This window comes from Mytilus californianus, unplaced genomic scaffold (assembly GCF_021869535.1).
Source record: "Mytilus californianus isolate M0D057914Y unplaced genomic scaffold, xbMytCali1.0.p SCAF_3, whole genome shotgun sequence".
NCBI classification, from domain to species: domain Eukaryota; kingdom Metazoa; phylum Mollusca; class Bivalvia; order Mytilida; family Mytilidae; genus Mytilus; species Mytilus californianus.
In genome coordinates this window covers 49,709,801-49,732,297 of record NW_026262679.1, presented here as the reverse complement: position 1 = coordinate 49,732,297, position 22,497 = coordinate 49,709,801, and the positions used below count along the sequence as shown (strand labels likewise).

Below are 22,497 nucleotides of genomic sequence, written 5' to 3'. Positions count from 1 at the left end.
GCAAAGTAAAATGTTTGTAATCTATTTTAATGTACGTGCCCATTAACTTCTGTTATACGAGCAATTATGTTATTAAAATCTCCGAAAAAAAAATTTCGAGAGTATATAGTTGTCGGCTTTGTACGTTCGTCTGTTTGTCCGAAACCACAGGCGCTTTGGGAATGGACCTCCTTTTTCTATACATTTTTGTTTTGTATTTTATCTTATTTTTTAGTAAATATTATTTTCGCCTATTAATTGTGTTCTTGCTCTTATCCATACGATATTACAAAAAAACCAAACGTTTTTTTTTTATATATGATGCAAGTAGTATACAGCAGGACGTTTTAACCCCGAGATAAAATACCGTTACTATGGTTACGCAACCAGATGTAATCGGATGCTGTGTTACATAACGAAAATAAACATTCTTACTATTATGCCAAGAGGGATAATTCATAAATATGAAATTATCCAATGATGTATAATACACCCATGACTACATGAAAAAAAGAGTACTTAAATAAATAAGATAACATCTCTCATGCAACTAAGTGATAAAAAATAAAACAAATAATGACTACTTAAATAACGATGAACAAATGGTATTAATTAGGTACCTGGTGACAACTTCATGATCCTTTGTGATATGTTTTATATTGGACTATATATGTCCAAACGTTATTCATTGCAACAGGTTAATGATGACAATTTTATGACCCTTTCCGTGTAATACCTACCTTTCGACCCAGTTATTAAAGATAATGATTTAATAAAGTAAATAAAAAAATAAAGAATGTTTTTTTCAGTCTATCTGTTATGACATTCATTGTGTCAATATCGATTCGGGAATTTAATAGAGTATGCTAATGCCCTTAAGCAACTGTGTTACAGGATGTAACTTAAACCAAAAAAATAGAAATACATAAAATGTAAGAGGACACTGAATAACTTCTAGAATATTAGACTATAGAAAAGATTCCCTTAGAATTTCTTTTTATTATTTAATCATTTCCAAATATTCCGGAAATTGTACCCGTTGTTAATTTTCATTTGTTGTGGCCTAATTATATATAAACAACATATCCAACTAAGTCAGACATCACGTGACTTTTGTGACGTATACTAGCCGCCATTTTGTATTATATTGCCCCATATAAAATGCATAGGTGCTTCAATAAAGTTGAGTTTTCTCATGAACCTGACCCGTTTTCTAACTTTTGCAAATCAATCCTTGATGTTCAAACATATTTCTATCAAACAATGTTGGTCCTAACAGTTTAATTTTTGATTAAATTCTGTCACTGGAGAATCGTAAAAACATGTACTTTTTCTCGTTATTTCTCCGTTGACTCAATGCTAAATTACCGATACCCATGTCTACTTGTATAACAAATAAAGAAATTCCGTTAATAAAAATAAAACTTTGCAACTCGATTAAGTATATTCAAACATATATCTGGCGAAAAATACTATTTAAAACAGTTTAATTTCTGGGCAATTTCGGTCAAAAATCGATTTAAAAAAGTGAATATTTCGGGATTTTTCAAAATGGCGGATGATGTATATGGAAATGTTGCATCAAATCGAGGATTTGTATAGTAAGACTTTCCTTGATTTAATTTAATTTTCATGTAGAATCTCTGATGTTTCTGTTATTTTCTTTGGTGATATTTCGATATGATTGATTTCAAAATTTATTGATTAAAAAAATATTATTTTAAGTGTGACACGGGAAAATTTTATTTTGACAGATATCCAGGATATACTGTTACCAGAAAATAGTTAACAATAAAATTTATAATAAAATTTTTTCTCTTCTTTTTTTAAAAGGTTTTTTTCCTGTTTTCTGTATAATTTATCTTTCTTTAGAAATATATTTATACATTCCTTTTAGAACAAAAAAATATTTACGTCCCAAGAGAGAAAAAAATCCCAACAATTATTATAGATAAATATTCCATACCTTCAAAATCCCATCACTTGACGAACAGGTGAACTCTGACTTTGGATGTAATGTTACATAACAATATATTGTCAGGTAGACGTGCAAACCAAAAGCAACCAGGTGACATTAAACATCCTGTGTATACATGTATTACCAGAGTTTAAATTTTGTGATATACAAAAGTTTTCATAACTGTACAAATAAATATCTTCTCTTCCCCGTGTCAAACCAGAAGAAGTATGTATCATAATAAACTTAAAGAAAATATGAATATTTTAAAAAAAATCTTTAAAAAAATAATTTTTGCTTTAAAAGATAATCAAACTAATATTTATGTTTCTATAATTATTTTAAAGAAATATTTTGATTCAAATTTTAATTTAAATGGATTTTGTATTATTTCGTAAAAAATTAAACGAGATTTCATTGAATATGATTTTATTATTTATTTTTTTAATTCAATATTTTAAGCAAAATCCAGGCATTCAATAAATCGATATAAAGTTAAACTTGTGTAAAAAAATTTGTTATTGTATACATTTCAACAGAGACATATAATACAATTGCTCTGATTTCAACAACATTGTATACCCGACAATATTTATCGATAGAGTTATCGGTCCTGAATAGGACTGATATAGTTGGGTATGAAGTGAAAGTAAATATTTACCTTAGGGATTTATGGAAATACCACAAAGAAATGGAGAGATCACTAAGTGATTTACGCGAAAGAATCAAATTGCTGCTGCCAGAGTTTCTAAAATTTCTAAAGCCAACTGTTGTACTTTTTGAAATACAGGGCTTGTCAGGTACCATTAACCACCATCCTTATATGAGCGTAGGAATGCCCTTTATCGTCAAGCGTCAAACGTCCTTTTTTCGCTAACGTTAACGTAAAATGAGCCTTAATTTTTTTATCGTCATTCGTCAAATCTTAATCTGTAGCTACCGTTAGCGTCAAATGGGGTAAAATGTTTATCGTTAACGTTATTTTAACAACTATTTTACCGTCATTCGTCATGTGGGGTATCCCATTCCCACCCTCTTATGTGTCATGTATGTAAACCAAATATCATTTATTATTAGGACTAGTACCATACAAATCAAAGTTACTTTTCAGATAGAAAGAAGTAAAATCACAAAAAAACTGAACTCCGAGGAAAATTCAATCGGAAAGTCCCTAATCACATGCAAAATCAAATGACAAAACACATCAAACGAATGGACAACAACTGTCATATTCCTGACTTGGTACAGGCATTTTCAAATGTAGAAAATGGTGGATTGAACCTGGTTTTATAGCGCTAAACCTCTCACTTGTACGACAGTCTTATCAAATTCCGTTATATTTACAACGATGCGTGAACAAAACAGACATTATAAATAAAATAGTCAAAATATGGGTACAGCAGTCATCACTGTGTTACAATATCAAAACAAACAATTATTTACAAAAAAGCACAAAAGCATCTATCAAATTAAAAACCACATTCATTGCTTCGCGTGTCTGACGTCAGAAAATGTAAACGTCACATAAGAAAAAAGTTTGTCATTCAATGTTTATTCAAAACAATTTTATAATTTCACATGGGGAATGTTGGTATACAGGGTTAAAAAATCAAAAGTTATGTTAGAATTAATTTCAGAAATAGACCGAGATTTAAAATTGTCCAGAAGTTCTTTAGAATTTTAAAGAACCCACATATGGTAAAGATAGACCCATTCCAGGGTCGTCAAGTTTATCGGGCATAAACCATTTCATAGCATGATTTTTTCAATATTTTTTTATTTTGATGTTGGTGTTGGGGAGGGGGGTTGATTTGTATTAAGGTGAACATTTTTTTGCTTCTCGCTCACATTAGGAAAATAGCATTATTTTGAAGTGCGATTTTTCAGGTTACCAAATCGAACATCTTAATTTACCATCATGACCTCAATTTTAGGCTCGCTTTTCATCAATATAAACCCTTTGAGGCATTGGTATGAAGAAAAGAAAATATCATATTCAATTGAGACTACTATTTTAAAAAAAATCCCAAAGGAAATGGATGGAGAAAAATACAGGTCAACATAGATTATACTTTTAGTATTTTTCTCCATTCATTTCCATTTGGTATTTTTTAAGAGAGTTGTCTCATTCGAATTATCCCACATCTCCCGATCTTTATACCAATGGCTATACCTTAATCCATATTAATGAGTTCACAAGAGGCAACATGAAATTATAACAATAAACAAACAATAAAAAAAATGCAAAAGAACTATTGAACAATTATACCGAGGGAAAGAATTACTTGATTGATAGAATATAAATGACAGTTAAAAAAATTTTTTTTAAGAAAAACTTCATACACGTATATTAAGTTTTACAGCTAACTGTGTAACCTTCTTTATGAAATTTTTATTTTTATTCCTATATAAACTACACAAAATTTGTATTACATATTTACATTTGTAAATAACTAAATATTCACATTTATGAATATGAATAAGTGTTATGTATTTACTATTCATTCATTCATACAGCAATTACCACATTTTATCAAGAAAACAAAACATGTAGTATTCATCAACTTTTCAATCCACCATCATTTTGATGCGATTTCTTGGGGATAAGTTTAGTACTGCATTAATGGGGAATGATATATTGGAAATTTTTTTGTAAATTTTTTTGAAGAACTTCGTGGTAGGTTTGTTTGTTATTCTATCTCAATTAATTTTCAGAATGCTATATATATATTGTTGTAGCGAACCCCTTAAAAAAATTGAATACATGGGGCTCTTTGATATGCTGAATCTAACCTTGTATTAAGTTTTTGGATTTATGGCTCTGTTATCAGATTGGTCCACATTGAGGTCCAAAGGGTCCCACATTAAACTTGGTTTGATTTCATTAAAAATTTAATTCTTGGGGTTTTATGATATGCTGAATTTAATCGGGTATTTAGATTTTGGATATTGGACCATAATAAGTAAAAGTCCAATTTCATTTTTTTTCAGTTCTTTGACCACATTTATTCTGTGTCAGAAACCTATGATGTGTCAAATATTTAATCACAATCTAAATTAAGAGCTGTATCAAGCTTGAATGTAGTGTGCATACTTGCCCCAACTGTTCATGGTTCGACCTCTGTGGTCATATCAAGCTGCGCCACAGCATATTTATGCATTCTACATGTGTCATAACACCAATTAACCCACTAACAATTAGAACATGTCAAAGTAGCCCTACTCTGACAAAATTAGTCCTTTTGATGTTATTGTTTACTTAAAATAGCAAATGAATTTACAAAGAAACTTTTCTGAATGTGAAATATATTTTATAATATATAATTAAGAATTTCAGAAAACAAGGGTGATGTTTTAAGTTGTTGGGGACTTTCGGAACATAATTTAGGATATACATGGTTTTCATAAATTTGAACATAGAGAGCTCTAAAAATTGAAAAAAATAGATGAATATATAAGGATTTTGAATGTAGTGTGACACCGAAATCGGAGAAGAATTCCAGTTAAGGACTTTATATTTGGTGAAAGATCCATCGAAAAATCATTTAAACTCTGACGAACAGGTTTAAGCTTCCAGCTGCAGTCAAATACAATCCTGATTGACTTATTTGACGTCTCACCACACATGATTGTAAGGTATGTAGTGAACCTTTGTGTTAAGTGATATTTCAACCCTCTCAATAAATCAATGTTTTTCTTCTTTTTTATTTTATAATTTGTCCGTATTTCTGCAAAAGTGTAGCTTCACAATTATTATTCTAAGAATCTTAATGAGATTTTCCTTTGTCTGTTGTGCAATACTTTTATTGTCTATTTAAGTAGGGTGTTCCTCCTTCCAATGTAGCTTAGCAACAGATCTGTTTCCATGGTAACTAACATAATTCTTTCCGTATACGTCTTGCATTTTTCGTTTTGTTGACAGTGTTCTCCTTACCAGAAGCTTCAACTTCCCAAAATTTCTCCAAATTATTCTTTTCGTCTTTGTAACTAAATAATACTTTCATCTATACTCAAAATATACAGTGCATCCTTTATAGAGGTCTGATTGAAGATATCCTATTTTATTTTATTGTTATTCTGTGGTTTACATGTTGTAATGTACTATTATATTATTTATTTATGTATTTCTCTGTCCTGAGTGATCTTGTGTTTATTTGTACTGTTCCTTTCACGTAATGTTGTCATTTTAGCGGTATTTTTAACATTGCCATATAAGCGGGAGGTTTGGCTAGCCATAAAACCAGGTTCAACCCACCATTTATTTCTTTAAATGTCCTGTACCAAGTCAGGATTATGGCAGTTGTTATCAAAAAGTCCGTTTCTATGTATGTTGGCGTTTGTTTTTGTTGCAGTTCAGTGTTTCTGTTGTTCCGTTGTTTCCCTCTTATAGTTGATGTGTTTCCCTTGGTTTAGGTTTGTGACCCGGATTCGTTTTCGCTTAATCGATTTATGACAATTGAACAGCGGTATATTACTGTTGCCTTTATTAGATTTGACTCCAGTTCTCTCCACATACTAATAAATCATCGACTATCCACCAGTAATAATCAACTCCAAAACTTGAAACATAGGGTCATGCAAGATTTGGTGGGCTAACTTCAAGCCATACATAACTTGCGTACACACAGCTATTTATGATACAATCAAAACGTTAATTGGTAATTTTCCAGAATCTTTAAGTAAGTAAATGGTACTAATCATGCTAGAGTTGAGATGTCAGACTTTTCTACTGTTTTTCTGTATTCCCAAACTCGACAATCTCACTGTCTTCTTTCCATTAATGACAAAATTCAGTCCTGTAGCTAGTTTTTTTTCTGGGATGAAGGTGATGCCCGAGTCAGTTAAAACCTAAACAATCTGTTTAACAATTGCATCCTTACTTTGTGTTCAATAATTTTGCTACAGTTAACGGCAGTGCGGCTTCGTGACAAAATACGACTTAACGTTCATTTGTCTGCTAGTTGACTTGTTTTGTGCGTACATTGGCATTTGTATGAAATGCTGCAGTAGCAGTAGGATTTTCCGTGATATCAGCAGGATTACCTTCCACAATAATGTTAATTTCATAAAATTTTACTTGGCGTAGTTCAGTTTATTGCCAACTGGTTGAACCTTGTTATCTTGTCAGCTTTATGCGGACCTCTCTTGGTAACCTTTTCAGTATGGTAGGGACTAGTAATGAGCCATAAGTATCCTCTGTCTTACCAATGTATTAAAATCCATTTACACAGGTTTCAATATAGTCATGACAATTCTGTAAGCTCTGTAAGATGTATTCTGGTGACAGTATAACTATTATAGCATTCATGTTCTTGTGTATGATTTTGTGAACTTGTCCATACCTTTGTTGTAGCAACAAAACTGTTCTTTCGTAATTTAAGTTTGTCAGTGTAACAATGACTTCAAATAATTCAGTATTGGGTTTGTATGAACGGCTGTTTCATACGAGTCTCCGAAGGACTGCCATTGTAGAATGTCAATATCGAAAGTTGGTAGATTAAGATTATGCAGCTTGTTTAACCCGCTGGCAACTGAAGAATATGAGCTAAATCTGAACGAAAATTTGTGTAGTGCTGATTTTCTGCGCTTCAATGATAACTAGGATCCGGATAAGGCGGAACGTCACAAATATAATTTGTAAAACTTGTGTCGTTTGTATTCAGCGTTGAGTTTTCTACTGTGATAAATTTGGCTATTTGACATACTTTGTCTCTTAATTAAATGAAAACTCGCCTGAGCCAACAACATCTGTCTCAATATCCTGTTGGTCCAAATGCTGAATAATCTCTTCATCTAATTTCCGCAGCAACTCTTGATACCTCTCAATAATAATGATGACTTTATTCGTAAGCAATACAGCTCATAGAATTTATATTACTAAAATATTCACAGCACAATACCATCAGTGTCCAGCCAATAATTAATGAACAAACAATTTGAAATCACAATGGCAGATAATATATACAATACAGTCAACAATTACGGATCTTTTCAGCAAGATATAAATGTTTTCCTTAATTATTCAATTCTTTTAAGTTTGAAACTGGATGATAAAAGTGTCTAAAATGTTTTTCGAAAGTTAATCAGAGTTGACAAGTTTTATTCTGCTTTCCCGAATTTCGTCAAATTTCTGGAAGATTCTTGATACTGTGCTTCCATGTCCTGCTCGCATGGATTTCAGCTTCGAATGTATTCTGGTCAAGGCATCAATATCGTAACGTTGGTAAATTTGGAAACTATTGGCTAACAAAAACAAAGGCATTTGTTTTTGTTAGCCTCTATTGCAACTCTATTATCAATATGTCACACTTATGTGACGTTATAAAGAATAGCAGCGACGGGATTGTTGGTTGTGTCCGTTAAGGCACATATAGAATGTGGTAGTGTTAAACATGTTTATGATTGCTCAACCCTCTCCTGTCTAGCTGCTATGTCATGCAGAAGTAGAATCAATTAGATTCAAATTGTAAGATATATGCGAAAGCAGCATCATATGAATGGTCAATTATAAGTGTCCAAATTTTTAAAATGTTTAAAAAAGATCTCTAATGAATTTTGCAAGGATTTTTGTAAAGCTTACGGTTATAAACCTTATAGATTGTTGACTGAATCCCTCCGTATGATGATCATTTGACCATACATGCAATTTGATTGTTGTAAATTGAATGTTGGTGAATAAAGATTGCAAAATTATTGAAAAAGAATAAAAAATTGTACAAACATAACAAATTAATGATAACAAAATTACTCTAATTAGCTGTCAAAACTGTAAAGACTTAATTATTTTAGGGTGTATCACATGCTTGGCAAAAAATGATTATTGTGATATTGGGAAGTTTTTGATTTTCAGTTGATTTCTATTGCCAAAAATGATTTAATGTCTTCTTGCTATCATTTGATACAGAATGCAAATTTTCTAATTTCAGGTGAGCTCCAAGAAGAAATTTATGAAAAAGAAAAAATCAGTCGAAAAGAAGCTGTTGCAAAACTAATAGATGTAGTAACTGACAATGAAGATTTGACTGGAAAATTTGCAACTGCCTTGACTAAAATAGGTAACACTGAAGGTGTGATCCCTACTTAAAAATCTTTAACCTCTGTCACATGTAGATATTCAAGTCAATACCATTTCAAAACTGAATCGTAACTTTTTGTCCATGACTTTTTGTGTGTGACTTTTTGTCCTGTGTTTTTAGTTTTTTTTTTATGCGAAATGTTGAAAATTTTTATACATGTATATCCAAATTTAGAGCAAATAAGGAATAATTTGAGAAATACAAAATGTGTGCGTATATTTCATCATACAGAACGTTTATTTTTTAATATTTTGTTGTCATTGTTTATTTTTCACCATGAAAGTACTAGAGAGAGACAAATATACAATCATATTTAAAATACTTTTTTTTTATTTATTTTGAGAAATCATCGAATTTAACTCTTTTGTGCATATGCACACTTTGTGTATATGTCAACAATATGGTTTTAGTCAATTGTTCATTAAAAAGTTTCAATTTAAGTTAAAATGTAAAATCTTTGACAAACTGAATTAAACTTTGCTAACTTTATATTTTTGCTAATGACTTTAGTTTGGATAAAAATTGAACAAAATATTAATCAATTACAAAAATCTCAGTTGTTTGTCAACACTCTCTGCAGAATATGTTTTTGGGACTCGTTATTCTCGTATTTACAGTTATTATAGCTCATTCTACTTTTATGACAGTAATGTTTGCCTTGAAAATAATAATCTAGCCAGAAAGACCTTTTAAATTTAAAATTTTTCAAACCCATATTTAAGTATAATTTCTAGGTGGATATTTAAAGAATAATCGTTTCAATTCTTCAAAGTATACCAGTTTTGGAAACAACGCATTAATGAACAGATTTTATATGAACACAATTAGGTTGAAGAAATTAAATTTGATTATCCCCCCTTTGTTCATGGTAGACCTCCTATCCTCAGGTAATGTTCTACAACTGTGTTAAGTTTTATTAATAATTATCCAACCAGGCAGGCATATGTTCAGATGGACATAAGTTCCTTTTATAAGTTCACTATTTATAGTCTCAAATGTGTTCAGCTATTAAAAGACTATTTTCATATTACCGACTTTTTACCCCGGAGTTTATATTTTTCGACAGGTTACTTACTCTTTGGTAGGAAATCTAGGTACTCGGTCAAGTAAGAGCAACTTAAAGAAGTAAGATCAAGTTTACAATTTAGAGGGGAAATTAACTGTTTTCTATACACGACAAAATCATCGGAAAACAGTAAACAGTAAACTTTCCCCCTAAATTGCACAAATTAAACGTTTGATTTTAATTCATTTGGTTGCTTTTACCTGACCGAGTCCCGGGATGTCTAACTTGTCAAAATTGTTTTAATCAGGAGTCAAAAGTCGGTAATATGAAAATAGTCTAATGGTTTTAATAATATTTTTGTGTTAATTTCCTTTTATAATTTTATTAATGTAGTATGTGGTTGAAAAGTTTTAGTACAATTTCATAATTTGTAAACCGAAAATTTACAAATCAAATGCACCATTTAAATCTTAACCTACAGATGGTATAATATAATCATTTTATGCAGAAATCACAATGTTCAAATAGATAGAGCACGAGCAATATATACTGCAAATATATTTCAAAATTGTTATGTTACCTTTTTTCTAATTTTTCATCTTTATTTAAAAAAAAAGAATCTTTATAATTATATGTTATTATAAACTATACTACTAAAAATTATATAAGTGTTGCAGGTGTTTTAAACTACATTGAACAGAAGTTTACAAAAAGTAAAATAACAAAAAATATCGAACTCCAAGGAAAATTCAAAACGGAAAGTCCTTTAGCAAATGTCAAAATCAAAAGCTCAAACAAATCAAATCTCAAACAAATCAAAAGCTCAAACAAATCAAACGAATGAAAAACAACGGTCATATTCCTGACTTGGTACAGGCATTTCCTGATGTAGAAAATGGTGGATTAAACCTGGTTTTATAGCTAGCTAAACCTCTCACTTGTATGACAGTCGCAATAGAATTCCATTATGTTGAAAACAATGTGTGAGCAAAGCAAACAGGCATAATAGGCAAAAATGTCAATAATTGGGGTACAGCAGTCAACATTGTTTTATAATCTGAATCACTATAAAACAAATAACTATTTCAACAAAGAAAAACTAAATGGCACATAGACAATCTATAGACAAATTACATGAGCAAAAATAAGACAAGAATACAAAAATGACTAATAACACAATAGCGGGATGTATAAATACCGAGCCACGCCAAAAGTATATTACCAAAAATGGACTATACAGTAAAGGTTGAAAATATACAAAGACAAATAAAACATTATAACACTTAATTAAGATGATAAACAACGTCAGTACCGACAATCCATAATGTGCAAGTAGCAAATCATGTGATCTCTTTTATATGTAATCATCTGATTGTTTTATTTTTTTTTCAATTAAAAACTTCATTATTTATACCTATTTCAAACAATTGAGGTGTTATAGTTTTGCCATATCAATAAAAGTTTTAATTTTAAAATCACCAACGAAAGTGGCCAATTGAATAAAAACACAAAATGAATTACAAATTATAGAGTACATGATTGTATTAATTAATGCAAACTATACAGAAAAACAAAACAAACACGTTTAAGTATTGCTTCAATCGAAACTGTTTGCTGCTTTCGTATCAAAACAGATTAATACAAATTAAAAGGAATCAAAGCCCTGAAATCAAAGTTGGAGTAATATGACAAACCTGTTTTTAATTGCATAGTTTATGTCTATTATTTCGGATCCTTTCCAAAAGATGAAAACCTTAAAGCTTTTTGTTCAGATGGCATGCGTTATTCTATGAATCAATTAAACCCCTTTAACAAAAAAATGAAACAGGATATATAACCAGAATCAATGACAACAGTTCCTGAACTTTCTTTCCAAACCAGTTGGTTATTTTCACTATATATTCATGCACATCTGTACATTAGGGAGTGTTTTGAAAAAGATCATGCTGATACATGTATGTGGTGTTAAATCAATGAGACAGAAATAAAACAATATAAATTAATTGAAACAGTACTGTTAGGGGAGTAATTAAGATGATACCTTTGAAATCCAACTTCTTGTGAAAATATAGAATAGATGCATTGATACCTCGATCATCCCTCAGAATTCTTAGAACTGCCACTACCAAATTGACTATTTTTTTCTGTTTGTTACTGTCTTTTTCCAGTATGTCTTTTATAAATACATTTTGCTCACCTTTCCAAAAGAAATTATTTCATGATCTGACACCAGTTTGTGTTGTTTGTTTGCTTATCTATTTTTTTTCAAATTTAAAAATCATGTTTGTGTTCATTTATTATTGCGATTGTTGAACAATAGACAAAAACATTTCGGAAGTAGTTATTGCGATTTCAGAAAATACTGTACAAATAATGCAATATAAATTTGAAATGAAAGATTTATTTTTGAAAAACCTTGTTGCAATTTTTACAATATTAAAAATATTGCAAACATCACTAATTTACAGGTATGACTACCAAAGCAGTAAGTTGGTTAAGGGCACTATTTCAAGCCCCAAATATTAAGTCCTCTGTTTCAAGTTAAAAAGGGACATGTAAGAAAGTGAAAAAGAACAATTTTTGTCATACTTTTCTTATAAAGCATTGGCATGTACACCCCAAATAGGCCAACTAGAGATGTCGGTGAGAGTTGACAAAAAGGTCTTGATTTCAACCACATTTAGGGAATGACCATTTAACTAAAAGAGGGGGGGGGGGGGGGATAAATGATTTTGGTCTAAAAATATTCTGATTCCCAACTTTGAAAAAATCAATATTTTGATCGAGCAGAACGTAAAAAGATTTCTGAATCAGAGTTTTAGCCATGACATTTGAAGTTAAATAACAAATGGGTGTATCACAACACCGACCATGGCTTGATCAATGAAGAATATCCAGATAGGGGAGATGAATTCTGTCAGGAATATTTTGCTTTTATAATACGTTATATGAATGAAGACATTATTGAGAATTTGGAACCAATGAACATATGTGGGTTTTTATACCAGAATGAATGCCTTGAAGATACCGATTTGACGGCAGTTAAATCAGTAGATTGTAGTGAAGGAAAGTATAAGGCATCTCAAGAACTGTTTTTCAGAATGCAAAGAAGAAGGAAGAATAACTGGCCAGTTTTGTTTATGGAAGCTTTAAAACATTCAGGAGAAGAAGCTGTTAAAGCTAAGATGGACCCTGCAGCGACAGAAGGTATAATTTGTAAAACTGTATAGTCAAACATATAAAGATATAAATCTGATTGATTGAATTCTGTGTTTTTCTTAAAAATGCCTTTGTAGATTTTTGCATATTTTTAATCATGTGAGGTTAAATATGTTTTGATAAACATGATAAAGGTTTGAATGTAATGTTAGAAAATAAAAAAATTCCTAATTAGGCGGGCTAATTAGCTAGCAATTTTGTATAATGGTTTTTATCTTAAAAAGTTAATATGGAAGGTCCACTTAACAGGGTTTTGAAAACAATCTTTAGCTGTTGTGTCGTAGTTCCATACATATGGAAGATACATATTGTTCTTTTGTACTTCTTGATATTAACTTTAACCTTGAGAAATTAATTTAATGACGAAATAAGTATTTCTCATCATCATCATGATTATAACTCTCTGGGCAATGTGTACAACATTATCCTGATTATTGCTTTCTTGTCTGTGAAAATATTTCAAATTATAGGAAATATTTCATTTTAGAGGATATAGTTCCAACTGAAATTAATTATCTGGCTGACAAAAATTCTGTTCCTTTGTACCTCAAGTTATTGGAGTCAGGATCTGAGAAAAAAAGGGACATTCGTTTAGTTACTGTTGGAATGAAAGAAGCTGGAAAAACTTCGCTACTAAAGAGACTATTTGGAGAAGAAATAAGTATGATAAGAGAGGTGGCCAGTACTAATGGGATCGAGATTCATAAAATAACATGTAAAGCAAACTTGGATGATGGCATATGGATTAAGTTAGATGGTTAGGCATTAAAACTTTAACACAATTGTTTCATTATTCTATAGACCAGAATGTCGTGAATATATATATATATATATATATACATATATATATAAAACGTCTGAATAATAGTCAACGATTTTTCCCACGAGGGCGCTGGATCGTTACGAGTAACGATACATGTACACAATAAATAAATTATATAAACGCCTAAAAAGTGTACACAACAACACCAATAACAAAAAAAAAAAACTATAAATGTAATTATTTATAAATATTTCGGATAACAGATATCCTTCATCAGTAAATATGATTGTGATGTTGAATGAATCATATATCAGTCTACTTAAATTAAACTATAACAATCTTGAAACTTATACAATAAAAAAGTCAAACCGAACATCAGGTAAGACGCTTTCACAATTCTAAATATGTGTTAAACACGACATAGGTTATATGACTAATTACAGCAGAGAGTTCAAATATAAGCTTTAAATAAAAATAATAATGTGCGATATGAACTAGCACAATTCTAAAGCTTTAACGGTGACGACAGTTATGATGTTACAAGAACGATTGCGTCAATAAGAATTCCAAATAAACAGCACTGAACGATCTAAATTTGTAAATATTTCAAATTTGACAACGGTAGAGTAGTTACAACAGAGTCTGCGTATTTAAACATCGCAAACAAACGGCCGTTAAAATATGATAATAAATTTTGACTAAGGTTAACTAGTTGAACGTGGCTTGGCACTTTTACATCCCTCAAAAAATTAAGAAATTTAAATTGGTATATTCAACAGATTTTAGAGATGAGTAAAGTAAAGAAATAGAAACAGAGACTGTAATAATAAGTAATATAATCCAAATGTGAAGCACTGCATGGAGTCGAACTACATCTTTTTATTTATTCCATTTGGTGCCAAAGTTGTTAATTTTCTTATCCAAAATCTTTCCCGAGTGAGTCTATCCTCCCTAGACCAAGCAGAGTTGTGGTCAATGATTGTAATGGTCAGTCGATTGAGATCTGCCTTAGTGTGGCCAGGGGATCTCAAATGTCGACTGAGAGGGAGGTCTGGCTTGCATTGGTAGTCGCTACGATGACCGTTCATTCGTTTGTGAAACGGCTGTTCTGACTCGCCAACATACTGTTTACCACATTTACACTGTAGGAGATACACAACATTTGTAGTCTTGCAATTAACATTGCAAAATATGGTGTATTCTGTACCAGTGGAGTGACTGTTAAAAGTCTGGGTAACCAGTATTTGTTTGCAAGTCAGACATCGTTTGTTCCCGCAACCCTTGCAAGAGCCCACAGACGAAGAGCCTGCTTGAGAGGATAAATCAGCTCTCACCAGCAAGTCTTTTAGGCTTTTGGGCCTACGGAAAGCCAGTACAGGTGGCTCGGTTAAGATCTTGGATAGTTTAGGATGTTTTTCGATTTCTTTCCAATTTTCGCGGATTAGGTGAGATAAGTTGTCAAATTTTGGATGGTAAGTCAACACAAAAGGCACCCTCCTGTTGACCTTTTTGACTTTATATTGTAAAAGTTCTTCTCGGCTGATGTTGTTAGCACGAGAAAACCTTTATCAATGTCTTTTCTTTTGTAGCCCCGATGTTTTAGGTGACCGCGAAGTTCTTGTAGTCGTTTTTTTGCAATATCGTTGGTGGAGCAAATCCTTTTTATTCGTATTGCCTGGCTGTAGGGAATGCTCTTGGTGCAATGTTTAGGGTGACAACTCAAAGGAGATAGATATTGATGTTTGTCTGTGGGCTTGCAATACAGATCTGTAAATATGTTTCCATCCCTCACTTGCGTTGTAGTGTCAAGAAATGTGATCTTAGAGTCAGAGATTTCATATGTGAATTTTATTGAGGGATGGGCATCGTTGGCATGTTGAATGAACAAATTTAGTTCTTGTTCAGTATTATCCCACTTCATGTCAATATCATCGATAAATCGGAACCAAGAGAGGGGTTGATAAAGAGAAGAATTGAGAATTCTCTGTTCTAATTTCCCCATAAAAATATTTGCATAAGACGGGGCCATCTTTGTTCCCATTGCTGTTCCATTAACTTGGAGAAAGTGTTCACCATTGAATGTGAAGTTATTGCATGTAATACCAAAGTTAGAAGCTGGATGAGACATTCAGTCGGTGGATGTAAGGTGTTACGAGAGTTTCAGACTTCCCTACAGGCTTCAATACCATCATCATGGGGGATGTTAGTATAGAGGGAGGTAACATCAAGCGAGACAAGGATCGTTTCAGGTGGGAGAGGGTTCAAAGATTCCATTTTCTTAAGATAATGTGTTGTGTCTTGTATATAGGATGGTAAATTTTCCACATGTGGTCTCAGATGAAAGTCAATAAATTCTGGTATTTTCTCTGTAGGGTGGTCATTGGCGAAAACAATTGGTCTACCTGGATAATTGACTTTATGTATTTTGGGCAGAATTATTTATAAATAATTACATTTATAGTTCCTTTTTTTGTTATTGGTGTTGTTGTGTACACTTTTTAGGCGTTAATATATATATATATATATATAGAAGTCTATAAAAAGGACCAACCAGCAAATTTACTATGTACCGGATCGTCTAGAATAGACGATACTGTGCAGATAAGGAAAAAAATTATATAAGTCTAGAGATTTGCACAACGATACTAATATAAGATGGTATTATACGAAGATGTTGTTAATAAATCGTGTTGACAAATATTTCGGCTTAACAAATAGCCTTCTTCGGTATATATATATATATATGAAGGAACAACATTCCATCTTAGTTCATGTTAAACTCATAGTTGGGGAATGTAAAATTTTTAAACTATAAATCGAAAAACATTCGTTCAAATTTCATGTTAGGCCCATTATTGACTCATATTATGAACCGGCACTTGTTCATGAAGTGTTTAAACCTGAATCAAAATGAACCAATTCTCATATTCAGCTTACACTCCTATGTAACTCGAGAAAATCTCTGGAAAAGCCAGTGAATAGAATACATTTTGATAACAACAAGATGAAGGTATGCAGTAAACATAACTGATGTACTAATAAGATTTCAGTATATCCTGTAGGCTATTAGATTTTTACCATTGAATTTATCCAAAGAACCTGTTTTACCATGATCCTATATCGTTATAGTTTTGGTTTTTTTTAATTTGAAAATTTGATTGATGTGAAACTGAGCTTATCATAAGATGAATAAAGTCCAGGATATTACTTTTGTTTTCATTGCAGTTTCTTTTTAATCTAAAACATTATCTTTATTATAAAGATCCCTATTGATTTTGAGTTAACTGGGTCAACAGCAAATAATAGTCGAAACATAGGGCAAGATTTTTGGTTTCAAGAGGTTTTTTAATGATTTTTCTTCCCTCCCCACCCTTAGGTTGAAATAATCCTTTGAAAAAAAAAATCATGACACCGATTGATTTCTGGGTTAAGTTAAAGTAACAGTGCCTTAAATAATCTGAAATTTTCATAATGTTATTTTGCAAGACAATGTCTTAAAATCCATATGTCGGATATTTACCAAACTTTGTTTAATCAATTCATTAAGAGAAGGAATACTTCTATTGATTGTAAGGTCACTATTTCAAGGGTACACCAGTTATTGATATTCTGAAATTAGGACTTAATTTAGGTTTCTGAATGATATCTTTTGAACCAAATGTCCAACATTTTAATACCCTTGGAAATACTACCAACATTACCTATGGAAAGAACAAGATCCCTCTAGTGTCAGTAGTAGAACAGACAAGTTCAGTCACAGGCACTTGTCTCTGAAAAAAATCAACTATATACTTTAACTTTAATATAACCGAACTATTTTTGAGAAATGACATTCGTTCGCCAACATCCGTTATATTCGATTCCGCGGTTATCTATCCCACTGAAACATGTTATGTCGTAAATTTACATTACATTGTCTACAAAATGGTGTATAACACTCCTATTTATGTTGTCGCAATCATTCGTAGCAGTCCTTCCAAGTAGGTGAACCGTAAATTATTTCGTCTTCTCACAGCCAAATGGCAATGTTAATCTCGCAGTGAATGATTAATTATATATATCTCGGTTTCCGATTGGTCAATCTTATTACTAGAAATAAATGTTTTTTGGAGTTAATTTTTGGGAAATTGAGATTAAATTAGAACCTAGTTTATCATTAGACATATCTCAAAATACACTTTTTTATCACGGTATCTTTTACACATTTACTGTCTAGATAATGAGTTGTATTCAGATAAAAAATTAACAGGTTTTTGTTAAATACTTTTTATAATTAATCATTCACTGTGTTGCCATTTGGGTGTGAGAAGACAAAATAAATTTACAAAAATTTTTCTGGTTAGTCATTCCAAAGTTATGGGACTTTTAACAGTCATTTTTGACACAATGATACCTTTGAAATCCAACTTCTTGAAAATATAGAGCAGATGTATTGATACCTTATCACTTAAAATTCTTAGAACATCCACAAACAAAATCTCAGTTGAATACCATTTGTCAGATGACTCATTCTGGAAGCTATTGCTTTTAAATGACGATTTTTTACCAATTTTAATTTTTTTTTAGAATATAATAAAAAAAGCTGTCATAGATAGAGAGAAACTTTAAAGGAGAAAAAAAATAGAAGGACAAATGTTTCATCCTGAAATCCACAAAAATTATTTCAACAGGAATAATAATAAACCAACAATATTCCTTATTTGGTATCATTTATCTCTTTTAATCACATTAATATATAAAGAAAATAACTATTAATTGAGTACGAGTACTTTTATTATCTTATCACAGGTAGCAATGAAGAAGCTGACCTTCATGCAAGACTGTTAAAACCATATCAGGAAAAAGTTAAGAGCTTGAGCGAAAAAAACATTGAATCCTCAGTAGAAGTAGCACCCCATGAAGCCGCTCATAACACATCAATAAAAAACGTTTATGAATCAAAAGAATCCGAAGTACCAATTTTGCAGCCAATTCCTAATTTTACACTTCCTGTAGCCACGGAATCTCAGGTTACACCTATTGCCACCACATCTCATGAACTACATCCAAATCTATTATTGGAACAAGCATATAGAGATATTGAACCCATGTTAAAATCAGAAGTTGATCTACATGACAAAGAGAATTATGCCACCTTATTGTTGTGGGATTCTGCAGGAGATGAAGAATTTTACCACACACATCAAACTTTTTTGTCTCCAGATGCAATTTATCTAGTTGTTACAAAACTCAATGAGGCTGATGAAAAAGAGGCACAAGGTAATGAAAGGACCAAACCTGTGATAAGATCTTCTAAATGCTTTGCAAAGAGTGCAGTAATAAGATAGTTCACAGTACCACGTATGAAAAAGATATAAAAACAATAAGGGTAAAAATAGAGTAAAAAAAACACACTAAAGATCAAATAGTATCAATCACATCCATAATACAGGTGAGCCCATGTGCTCCAGCTGGACATATCATGTTTATTGGGACAAAGAAAAATACATTGACAATGAAGAAACCAGTATTTATTCATAAAATAACTTCTAATTGTTTTACTCCATTTTCTTGCTTTTTACAAGTTTGTAATAGAAATTGGTATGCAGTCAACCTGAAATATTTTTCTTTATTGAAATTTAATTTCCTGCTAAGTTATCTAACATAGATTTTGTTTCGTGTTGTTTCATGACATAAGATTGTAAGGCAGTTATTGACAGTATTTTGTTTATTTCTATGGCAGATATGACATATAATTTGCATACATTATCCCGCAGCGTTGCTCTTCATTGCACAGGTGTAGCCTTTTCGGAATCTACGAAACAATTTATTACTGGTGCTATTTGAAGGTATAATGAAAATCATGTTTAGCTACATGTTGTATGCATCATTGTAACTTAGAGATGAAAATAAACACTGAATGTCATCGACCATAAAATACAGATCTGCTGTGAATGGTTACAACATTTACCAGTTTCTGGATGATAAGGATGATACAGCTTGACCAAAGCAACCATAAGAGACAGATGATGATGGTTTTCACATTTACCTGTCAAGTGTTATGACCCTTAAATACATTGAAGTTTGGTTTTCTTCCATAGCTGTTGGGTAATAATAATATCGCATGAAGTATTTATTATGAAGTGAACTGTTAAAATTAAATGCATAAAAGGCTTTTTAACCCAAATTTTGCGGTTCACTGAACATGGAAATATGATAGTGCTAGTAGAGCATGATGTCCTTAGGACACATATATTGTAAATAATGCGTTAATAATGAAACATTCTATTTCCTTCCCTGATATTATTGACTGCTATGAAAGGGTAACTATTTTATCTTCTTGTCTAATACAAAGAACATAAAAAACTTCATTGCATTTAGATAAATGCTGATGTAAAATCATTGTTCTATTACTTTATTTGTACTTTGTAGATTTTTTCCGGTTATGGATAGACTCAATACATTGCTACAGCAGACTTGAAGAGGGCAAACAAAAATGTGGTGAAAACATGAGTGCGTCTGATGGTCTTGACCCACCAGTAGTTATTGTTGGTACTTGGAAAGATGCTGTGACTTCAGAGCCAGAAGAGGTAAAGATAGAATTTTTGAAAGCCAATCACAATGTTCGTCCTCAATATTGATGATCATTTTGTTCTGTTATTTTAGTAAAATTCAAACCTTCATTTTACCTATGCCTATTACATTATCAAATAAAAAAAGTCATCTGATTAAAAACAAATGTTTCCAGGTGACAGAGGTTTTACCCTTAAACATTTTGTTATGAGAATCTCAACCCTGAAAATGAGCTCTGTCAACAAATAAAATAACAATATGATAGTTTTAATAAATTTCAATGTTTTGAAGGCATTTTACCTGTAAACTTCCTTGTTGAAAAGACTAAGCAAAAACAAATATTTCATTTCTTTTTTTAAGACTGAAGACGCATGCAGAGAGAACATTTTGATGTATACTGAAAATATTGCTGAAGATGAACGCGGACATATAAGGAATGAAGTGTTCATTTCCAATACAGAAGATGATAACTGTGTATTCCAGAAAATACGACAAGACATCTTGAAGTTAGCCAGAACGATGAGAACATGGAATATAGACTATCCTTTGAAATTTATGCAACTGGAAAAAAGTCTTCAAGAGAAGAAGAAGGAGATACCAATTATTGCCTTTCAGGAACTTAAGCACATCTCTACAGAAACATCAATGCCATTGAATGATGAGGAACTAATTTTGTTTTTGAAATTTCAGCACGAAATCAGAGCTTTGGTTTATTTTCAAGATCTTCCAGATTATATTATTTTAGATACGCAATGGTTGTCTAATGCTTTTAAATGCATAGTGACTGCAAAGAAATTTCGAGCTGTAAGCATCAAGAATAAAAAAAGATGGAAAGAATTTCATTCTAAAGGAAAATTACATAGTATGGTTTGGGAAGATATATTAAGAAAAGAAGAAAACATTTTGTACAAACACAAGGACCATATCTTGAATGGAATGGAGAAATTTGATATAATTATACGTCCAATCAAATCAGATAGATATCCTGCCGATGAAAGAATGTGTTATTATGTACCTTGCATGATAAAAGCAAAACCAGGTTGTGACATTTATGAAATGTTTAATGTGGCAGAAGATACCTGTAAAAAGTCCACTTGGATATGTTTTAAATTTAGGTTTTTGCCACCACATCTAATGAATCATTTGATTGCTTCACTGTGTCGGGAGTATGAAGTTTCAGAAGTGGGTGTCACCGAACAGGGTAAAACACAAGCAGAAAGGGTAATTGCTCTTTTCAAAGGGACTGCTGTCTTCGAGTTAGAGAAGATAACAAAACTAAGTAAATTACTTATAACAGCATGTCCAAATTTTATTCAGATGCAGATCTTAGAATTTGGTAGGAGAGCTATTATAAAGAGAGGTATGTACAAACACATTGCCGACTTTGTGACAGAGGAAATAAACAAAATTATAAGTACAAGATTTAGGATGACCAATATGAATTGCAGAATCCAGAATATTACTGTGAGACATGTACAAGAACGCACATGCTCATTGGTGAATGGTCAGATGTACAAAGTAATACACAATGCGTAAGTGAATTGTTCAAATATATGAGACATTAATGTAATTGCCTCTTCTAGAAATTTAAAATGAACACAATGCATGTAAACTCAGAGGCAAAGGGGTTTTAAGATAAGGAATTAAAAAAATATATACCAAAGAAATTAAGTAGAAATATATTTCAATGATTGGCAAACAACATCACAGCATGCAACACACAAAAGACTGAGAAACACAAAATTCTTAGTGAACTGTGTGCTACAGAAGGAAAAGCAGAAAATCACCAACACATTTCATTTGTTGACAAAGCATGTTAAATGTATGGCTACTTACTTGAAATGATACGCATAAAACATAAGAGATGATTTCATAGAAACTTTTCTCATAGGGGATAACAATATACCACCTTTTAAAATAAGGGAGTCTAACATGTGTACAATTC

At 31.5% G+C, this 22,497-nt stretch overlaps 2 protein-coding genes across 3 annotated transcripts in view; both read left to right on the top strand.

The window, feature by feature from the left end:
- Window positions 1-2,583: 2,583 nt before the first annotated feature.
- Window positions 2,584-22,497, top strand: part of LOC127734782 (interferon-induced helicase C domain-containing protein 1-like) — a 76,473-nt gene continuing 56,559 nt past the window's right edge. For both annotated transcript variants that reach the window (XR_007997761.1, XM_052244787.1), the window contains exon 1: window positions 2,584-2,736. Coding sequence is in view for 1 of the 2 variants with exons in the window: in XM_052244787.1 (XP_052100747.1) it covers window positions 2,628-2,736 (109 nt within the window). In the remaining variant the exon portion in view is untranslated. The remainder of the gene's footprint in view (window positions 2,737-22,497) is intronic.
- Window positions 12,904-22,221, top strand: LOC127734783 (uncharacterized). The gene is made up of 5 exons (XM_052244789.1): window positions 12,904-13,225; window positions 13,725-13,994; window positions 18,789-19,259; window positions 20,412-20,569; window positions 20,913-22,221. The coding sequence occupies exons 1-5, from the start codon at window positions 12,967-12,969 to the stop codon at window positions 22,086-22,088; spliced, it is 2,334 nt and encodes a 777-aa protein (XP_052100749.1). The 5' UTR covers window positions 12,904-12,966; the 3' UTR covers window positions 22,089-22,221.